General features: G+C 34.4%; 1 protein-coding gene across 1 annotated transcript; it reads right to left on the bottom strand.

Moving 5' to 3' along the window:
• Positions 1-8,132: 8,132 nt before the first annotated feature.
• Positions 8,133-9,071, bottom strand: LOC119537084 (olfactory receptor 52A1-like). The gene has a single exon (XM_037839692.1). It carries the CDS (start codon positions 9,069-9,071, stop codon positions 8,133-8,135), a length of 939 nt encoding a protein of 312 aa, XP_037695620.1.
• Positions 9,072-9,758: the final 687 nt, after the last annotated feature.

The raw sequence follows: 9,758 nt of genomic DNA, 5'->3' as shown, positions 1-9,758 counted from the left end.
TTGTTCTTCCCAAATCCATAGATATATATTTAGAAGCATATACTAGCCTGGCAATTTTAGGTCTTCAACAGTGTAAAATTGATTAGACCTATTTTGTGTCAATCACTAATTCAAATAAAAAGAGAGAACTCCATTTAAATTTAGCATATAAATGATTTGAAAGTTAGACTTTGGTTAACAGTTGGATTTTTTGTATTTTTTGTGGTTGGCTATAACATCAGAAAATATACTTTTGTACACAAATGTATTGATGTGCTGAGAAATAGAACTCACTTTCACAGTGCTGTTTTGTCAATATGCTTACCACAATATTACTGTGAATTCTAAATTGCACTTTCTTTTACTAAAGAGTACCTCATCCATGAAATGGCAAATGATAACCACTCTTTTAGATTTAAATACCAGGAAATGTTTGCTTTCCTTGCTATGTAGTTAAATGTATCTATCTTTTCTTTGAACTGTGAAGTATGCAGTGTCAGATATGAATCTAAGGCAAGCAATCATGAGCTGAATACCAGTTTTTCATTTTCTGGTTTTTCCTAACACCCCAGACAACATTTTTTCTTCATTGCCAAAATTATATGTTTCTTTTTACTAACTTATGTTTTACAATTACATTGTTTTGTTGTGTTTTGCTTTACATTATTTGTTCTTGTCACAGATTTTATTCCCTGGGATGCAGATTTGGAGATAGAGAGTAGTGAAACACAGATTAATTAAAATGTGCACCTGGAAATAATATCAGTGAAACGAATGCAAGGGAGGTGGATTGGGCTGGAGAGCAGATGAGTTTTGTTTTATTTTCACTTGAGGCCCCAGATGACCCTTCAGTCTTCTGAAGTTTAGATGATACTGAAGAGTAGTCCTAAGTTGGAGGAAGAGTGTTATGTTTTTACACTGGCACATCAGTAATTAATGGGATGCAGTCCATGGGCATAAATGGCAAATATGGTCCAGAATAAATATCTAAAACTGTCAGAATATTGGCTATTACAGCTAGAAAAGGTCCAAGGTAGTCAACTTGTCACCACCAGATATCCTGTTCCTCATTGAATGCTGGTACCATTTCAGGAATTCAGTGAGCCTCCTGGTTACTGGCAATTTGGCATGTGCCTGCAGGTGGAGCTGTGTCAGGCTTGTCAAGGTAGAGCCCTGCTCTAGGGAGCCATGCATCACCTCCATCCTTACCATGTTAGACTTGCTGTTCAGGATCATATGTGACAGCACTAGTGTGGTTGAGAAGAGAGGCTGGCAAGGTTGCAAGTCAATTTGTCTCTTCCATTCCTTCTTTTACCCAGAGAATGCCCACTGGTAGGAATGAATAGGCAATAAGAAAATATTCATACTTCTTTTCTACTACCATATACCCACCTATATACATCCAACACAGATGTCCTTTTTATTGATCTTTCACTTTTTCTCTATTCACATCCCTGACCAACAGGCCAAATATTTGTCACTACCCACATGGCATTGTCCACATTAACTTGGAGCCACTTAATATTTCACTTGAAATGGAAGACCAGTTACCCTCCCTAAAGCTCATCTCATTGGGAAGCTTTTCACTAATTTGTGAGAAACTTCCCAGCATGCTCCTATAAATTTTTTCCCAAAAAGATTACTGGTTTATTTGGCGCTTGTATTTACATAAAGTTTTACCACCCACACACAAGCATATGTAGCCAACAAGGCTGTCATGTACAAGTTCTTTATTATTTATGCATTTATAATATCATGATGCCTTTAATGCAATAGTCTCATGTGATAGCTGCAGGAGTCCAGGTAGTCCAGAGATCTTCTGGGACAGAACACAAGAAAGGTGACCAATGTTCTGGAAATCAATGATACTGATGGTTGCACCACTTTGTGACTATTCTAGGAACCACTTATTTCTATATTTTAAAGGCTGAATGTTATGCCATATAAATTATATCCCAATTAATCAAAAGAATAGACTCAGTAGGTTATATAATTAGATACATATTTTGAAATATTAGATTTTGGTTTGTAAATTTAATTCAATTTGATGACAAAGAAGGAAGCATAGCTCAAATGTAATTTTGAAAATCTTTATTATGGCACTATAAAAATATTATGTGATTATGTTAGTGGAGTCTGAAACACCCCAGCTACCATATGTCCTCATGCATGGTAAAAAAATCTATAAATAATCCTATTGCAAGAACAGATGTTTTCATGGAAAGCAGGTACAGCTTGTTATGTATGTTTATTCTCTCCTTTCTTTGTCATCAAGTATTAAGTTATAACTAGGGATATAATTTACTGTATAGGTCATGAGCATGAGGCGAATTAGAGGTAGGACTCAAGAACAGTTGCATGAAGAATGAAAAATGGGATACCAATGTGATAAATGTGAGGAGAGCTTGGAGGAAGGCCTGTGAAAATGGTTGGAGAGGCCAGAGTCCCTTAAAGGACACATCTAACTAGTTTCTTATAGATGAATCATAGCTAGGAATGCAAAAAAGTAAAATTGATAGCATACATAATATTAGAAACCATGCACCGATACATGACCAAATTATTGAGTGAAGAAATTGCAAGAATTTTAATGCTCACTGAAAGGCAGAAATATATTATATTAAGTTGATAGAATAGAATTTGATTTTAGAATGCTAATTTTAGCAACCTTTTGAATAAAGGCTTATTAAAACATTCCAGTGAATGTAAGATGAAGGCATGACATATTATTTCACATAAGCACTAGAGAAATACTAGAACTTGGGTCCTTTTGACATATTCCCAATTATACTTTGAACACTTCCTTATTCTCTGTCACAACATTTTGACTGCAGTGTACTTTATACTTTTCTATCCAAGCTCTGGATGTATACATTTTTCCAAGCCTTAGTCTCTTATAATGAAATACAGTAATTGAGAAAGAAGATCTAGTCATGAGGTTTGTTCACTGATGGTATTGCTGTTGTTTCCCCTGAGTGGACAGAGTTAGGAAATGTGTTCACATAATACACATAGACACACTCATATGGTATTTCATGTATATGTTTATATATGTCTATATATATACCTACCTGCATTAAAATAGTAAATGAATGCAGATCAACAACAATCCAAATTTTCGATGTTCATTCCAGTCTCAGCCCTCTCCATGTAAGTAACTGCTTTCTCCCAAAGCATAGAAACTATGTTCCATTATCCTCTATAACTTTCTCATTTACTCAAGCCCAGATTACAAAGTAATCTCCAGATTACTAATTAATAGCAGTACCACAAAAATCAAATATAAGAGCTGATGTTCAGTATTTGCTTATAAACTTTTTTGTTTGTTTCTGTAAAATTATTTACTTGTAGTGAAAGTTATAAATCTTGAGATTATTCCTTTTGGTTTTGACAAATGGATGTGACTGTGTCCCCCACAGTTTAATCAAGGTGTAGAGCTTTTCCTTCACTCCACTCAGTCTCTCCTCACGTCCCTTCTCAGCCCGTGTCTGCCAGCACCACCTCCACAGAGGACACCCTCTCTTTTAATTTTTTTGCCTCTTCTCCAATATTATAAAATGGAATTATAAAGTAAGAATTGTTCACCTTTTCTTAGTCACCAAGAGGCTTTTTTTGTTTATGCATATCTTCATCTGTCTCCATAGTTTACTTCCTTAAGAATGTCGGACCAAGAATTCTGCACTTTTTCTATGCATTTTTTTGTCTTTTTATTATGGAGCTGTAATGTATAGTTATGTATTTAAAGTCAAGTCTTGTCAGTTTATATTTTGTGCCTAATCTCCCTGTCTGTGGTTTTCTTGCTTATTCATTTTCTAAACAGTATACACTTGTTGAAGTTCAAATTATCAATAACATAGTGGTCTTACTGTGTTCTGTGTCTTGAAGAAGAAAATTTTCCCTTTCCTCAATTCACAAAGATATTTTATTGTTTTCTTCCTAGAAACTTTATTTTTTATGTTGACCTTAGGTCCATTGTTTAACTTTGATAGATATATTATACAGTATGAAAAGGGATTCAAGTTTCCTTTACCTTCATATGAATAGCCAATTATTAGAGTAATATTTTTTGGAATGCTTTCTTTTTTCCATTGAATTTCCATTAAATTCCTAAATTCAATTGACCACATATTGTGGTTTATATGTAGGCTCTCTTTTCTGCTTCTTTAATCTATTAGTTTTATCCTTATGCTTGAAAACATACCCTTTTATTTTTTATAATTTTATATTAGTCTTGATGTAAGATAAGTGCACTTAAAATGTATTCTTCATTTGGAAATTATATTAGATATAATTCCTTTGACTTTCCATGTAACTTATTGAATCATCTTCTCAATTCATGTAAAAAATTTGATGATTATATTTAGACTGTTTTAGGTAAATTTTAATTCGTAGATCGATTTAAGGAGATCTTAAATATCTTAATATTGAGATATCTATATTAAGAAGGTTGCATAGTCCTAATTTTTTTAGGATTTGCCAAGTTCCTCTTAACTAGTGTTTCAAAATTTTCATAATGATAATTTTTTATCCTTTTTTTGGACACGTAGGTACTTCATAAGGGTCCATTGTTTTCAAACTCAGTGGGAATATCACTCTTATCTGCTTTTCCAATTAATTGTTTCCAATTTGTAGATTTCAAGCAACATGTATATGGTCCTGATATCCTATAATCTTTCTCAATTCTCTCATCACTTCATAGTATGAAGTTTATTGGTGTACTCTTTAGACTCATTTAAATAAATTGTGTGTACTACAATGAAGCTTTTGCACCTGGTGATGGGTATGGTAGTCTCAGCCTAGCACACAGGATGAGTACAGTCACTATTCTCTGCTCCAGTCCTCTGTTCTTTTGAAAGTTGTCACCTAAAGGACACAGAATCTCAGACTGTGCGGACAGCAGTATTTATCAGTTCCTAATCCTACCTTTCATTTTCAGTTTGATTTCTTGAATTAAAACTTGTCTTCAAAACCATTTTCAGATTATCATTTCAGTGATTGTGAATGAGTGAATTTCTCCAAGAATTTTGTTCTAATGCTGTTTCTTCAGTGACTCCTAGACTTTGATGGCCAATGTATGCACTGACGTAAAAAAAATAGTTGCTGGATTTCAGCCTTGGGCTAAGAACAATTTTAAGTATTGTACACAGAGATGCTAAAAGAAAGGTAGAGATGAAAGAAATATTGCAAGTTATTCTTCCTAAATTGAATATTTAGAAGAGGGACCCCTAATGGACAAGAAAGGTTAGTGTATTATGGCTCCTTCATCCCAAAGCCAAATGCAAGAGAGGAAAGAATCAAATCTTGCCCAAAGTTAATAAAAAATTAGTAGTAATAAAACCCCATTCTTTGAATGAAAACATTCCTGCTAAGAAAAGGGGGCCTACTGAAAGGTCTCTTGGGAATTCTAGGAATCAAGTCTTTCAATATAATTACTTCAATATTTATTCATTAGTTGTAAGTTCAACAAGGCAAAATGGACCCACACTTTTTAATAAAATGTGCAAAGGAACAATGTGTTTTACATAAAAGATATACAAATACCACAGCAGAAAAGTATTTTACTCTTTGTTCAATGCATTATTATAAGGAAAACCATTTTTCATCTATCAGATTTTAAAGGTTAAAATTTTTGATAATAACCTGTGTTGACAAGAATTCAAGCAAACAATTTCTTTTAGTCTTTGTTAAAATTCATTTAATCTATATGAAGGTAAATTTTGAAATTTCTAAAAATCCTTAATAAGAAGTCGTCTTTCCAAATATATATTCTTTTTCCAAGAAATTTTATGTTCAACAATTTATCCCATAATTTTCCATGTCTGAATATATAAGTATGAGAAGAGTCCTGCCTTTAGCCCTTGAATTCACCTATTTCCTTCACTATTCCATTTGTATTTTTCAGTTTGGAACTGGATCAGGAATTTTATGACTACAATTAGTAAAAGATCTCAATTCAACTAGACATTTCATAATCTATTGATAAATGAAGATGGTAAATATTTTCTGGTTCCATATTCTGTCCCTGCACAGAACATCTATCCCTACAAATGTTCCAGTGACTGTAAGAAGTAGAAATTGTTAGAAATATTTCAAAATTTTATGAAATAAAATTAGAAAAATAATGGACCAGCCATAGCATCCTGCTGCCTGTTTATGGCCTACAAAAATGGCTTTTACAGATGGACATTTGCTATCATTTGACAGACTGATCCAACTTTGACACTCATTTCAGCAAATAATAAAAACAAAAACAAAACAAACAAACAAAACTCCCATTTTTCATTAGTAAATATGTATTGTGTATTGTACTAAATTATTATTACTATTGTTATACTTTGAATTATGTCAATAAAAATAGTTTGGAAATATGTTTCCTCTCTGTGGTATGAATACCTACATGATATTCTCAAATATTCCTTCATGGGCAGGAAAACCTAAATGATAAATTGTTCTGCTTTTTACAGAAAAACCTCTGAGCATTAATGTAGAACTATAAAAGCTTTCTTCATATGGTCTTATTTGCTTTCCTAAATAAATTTTGTTATCCAAGTGAAAAACTGCATTTGGTAATCCAATTTTCTAAACAGCATCTCCCAGAAGTATTGATATTTACAATGTACTCAATGAAACCCCATGATAACCCCTAGATTTATAAAATGTCCATCCTAACATAGGTGTATGATAGTTTCATCCAGAGAAACAGAAAGGTTATCCATCAGCTCCGTGGCATGAACGTCAATATTCCTTATATACTAGTAAATATGGTAAAACAATGTGTGGATGTTGGGAGACATGGATTTTTTTCTATAATCTTTAAACATGATCTCTGAGCTGAATTCTTCAAGAACAACCCCTTAACTTCAATTTCTCAGGTCATTAATCTTAGACTTAAAACTCCCTACTATTGATGATACAATAGCCTTGACGCACTTAAAAGCATGTTGCTTATATCTACTAAAGAGTGTGCGGATACATGCCCAGCTGAAGACACAAACACACAAGTACCTTTCACATAGAGAGACTTATCACATTACAAATTAAAGATATAATAATAAACTGTAATAAATTTTGTACAGCTTTCACAGATATTGCTGATATCTGTATTTTCCTGTCTCCTGACATTGTACCCTGCATTCAAAACATCTTAGGAAATAAAAAGGCATTTCCCCTAACCCACACTCTGTAGTCAAGTCTCCTCAATCATCTACCTCTGCATGCGTGTTGTTAGTGCCAGCCACTTCGAAATAATTCCTCAAGCATCAGAGAACCTAACTGAAAAGCAAATCAAACAGAACAAAAACACATATCCTGATTTCTTCAAATTACATTCCAGTGGTTCATTCTCTTTCCTAGGCATGCATACCCCTAATCTGCTTCTTTTTCCATGTATTCTTCCAAGAATTTATTGCCACAAGCCATGAAACATAACCCACTATGAGGAATTTACTCTGTATTACTATTGTCTACCAGAAATAGGTTCTTGAAAACACTTCTTAAATTAATACATCATTAGAGTATATAGTGTGAAAACTACTGACATGAAAATTGAACACCTGTGTTCTCATACACTTGAAACTTTATCTTCCAGAAAGACTAAAAATACATTTAAATTTTAGACATTATTGCTTCATCACTCATGATTTTTTGCAGAAGAACATATTTAATATCTTCATACTCATACTTTTTGAAATAAGTATGATGATCATGTAAAAACAGAAACAACAGATTGTTTTGTTCAGTAGCTGAGCATTCCAGAATAATGGGCCTCGGTGTAATAAATTTCAGTGTGAGATATACATGATTCTGGAGTATTTTGGAAGGTGGATTGTACAGAGAAACCTCAAGCAGGGATTTAAAAAAATAAGGAAAGGGTAAGATATGTATTCATTATTTGAAAGGGTAAGATATGTATTCATTATTTGCTCTCTCTACCTCTCTGATTTCCATTTCCAGGAAGCATCAAAGTCTATATTAAGGTACAGCTACCATGGGATATTTTGATCTGAAAACAAGCTACTATGCCAGGAAATTTGATGAAAAATTAAATGGAAATTTCAAGTACCTCAAATAATTTGATGTAACTGTAAATTCCAAAAAAAAAAAAAAAAAAAAAAAGGAATCTGTTCACAAAGAAAACACACAAAGGGAGGATTTTATGGGCCGAATATTTTGACCATGTGAATGCGGATCTGTGTGGTCTTTATACCATAGACAAGTGGATTGAGAAATGGAGGCAACAGCAAGTAAATGTTAGAAAAGAGGATGTGGATGTAAGGGGGAATGTGAGATCCAAACCTATGGGTGAAGAAGGAGAAAAAGGCTAGAAGGTAGAATTCAAGGAAAACACAGATGTGAGCAATGCAGGTATTGAATGCCTTAAACCTAGCTTCCTTCTGGGGCAAATGAAAAACTGTGGTAAAAATCTGAATATAGGACAAGGTGATGAATATGAGGTCAATCCCTGCAACACTGAAGGCCACAAACAAACCATAGATCTTGTTGACCTGAACATTTCCTGCAGCTAGTTTCACAATGGCCATATGCTCACAATAAGAGTGGGAGATGATGGTTGTGTGATAAAATTGAAGCCGGCATTTGATCATTACAAGGGATGGGGTTACCAAAATGGCAGGTCTGAGAATTAGTACAGCTCCTATTTGGGTGACCACCTGGTGGGTGAAGACAGTGGCATGTCTCAGTGGATAACAGATAGCAATATAACGGTCCAGGGCCATGGCCAGCAGGATGCCTGACTCTATGCCCTGAAACATGTGTATCAGCCACATCTGTAGCAAACAGGAATCAAAATAAATCTCTGTCATGTGGAACCAGAAGATTCCGAGCATCTTGGGCATTATGCTGTTACTAAGGGCAATATCCGTGGCTCCCAACATGCCTAGGAAGATGTACATGGGCTCATGCAGGCTGCGCTCAGAGATGATAATGAATAGAAGCAAGGAATTTCCAACCATAGCGATGAGGTACACGACACAGAATGGAATCCCAATCCAGCACTGCACAGACTCCAGTCCTGGGATCCCTACTAGTGTCAATACAGGAGGCATAAAGACTGTAGTGTTGGAAATGGTCATAGTTCCCTTGGTGCTCCTATTGCACACAAAGAAGTAATTTTGTCGGCACTGATGTTTCTTTTCTCCTTCCTATTTTTATCCAAAGTCAGCGTATTGGGTCTGTATCATCTGGGTACAATTTTAAGATCATATTGTCCATTTTATTCATTTTATTGATGGAAAAATGTAGATCCCTAGTGATACATCACAGTTTTCAGTGGAGGCATCCACAGTCACTGTGTCATAATAAGATGGTATGTGCATGGCAGGCAGACTGCCTTTAGAACAAGCAGCTCACCTGGGTAAGGCAACAACCTTCTTACCTGGATGTAAATTCCCTTCCAGAACTGTTGATAAAGAATAAATCAGAGTTTTTTTATTTTGCTTGGAAATTGTATTTTTAACAGAGTTCATTGTGTCTCTCTGTAGCCCACCCAAATTCTGGCTACTCCTGTTGTAATTTGTTATTCCCAGTTGTCTTTCACTAGACAACTTTTAGTTTGGACAGGCAAGTTCTGAAACTCTGACCACTTGAATCCCAAGGTCCTAATATATTAGTATATCCGTATTTATACCTATCTATAGTATCTGTATATTTGGATGTTCTTGGGAATGAATGTGAAAGAAGAGGGTTTAGAACAAAAATAACTGAAATTTATATATTTTGATGAGGCTGAGTCTAAGTTCCCTGCTGTTCTCCAAATTTCT

This window comes from Choloepus didactylus, chromosome 6, assembly GCF_015220235.1.
Source record: "Choloepus didactylus isolate mChoDid1 chromosome 6, mChoDid1.pri, whole genome shotgun sequence".
Lineage (NCBI taxonomy): Eukaryota > Metazoa > Chordata > Mammalia > Pilosa > Megalonychidae > Choloepus > Choloepus didactylus.
The sequence above is the reverse complement of the archived record's forward strand: the minus strand, read 5'-3'. Positions and strand labels throughout refer to the sequence as shown.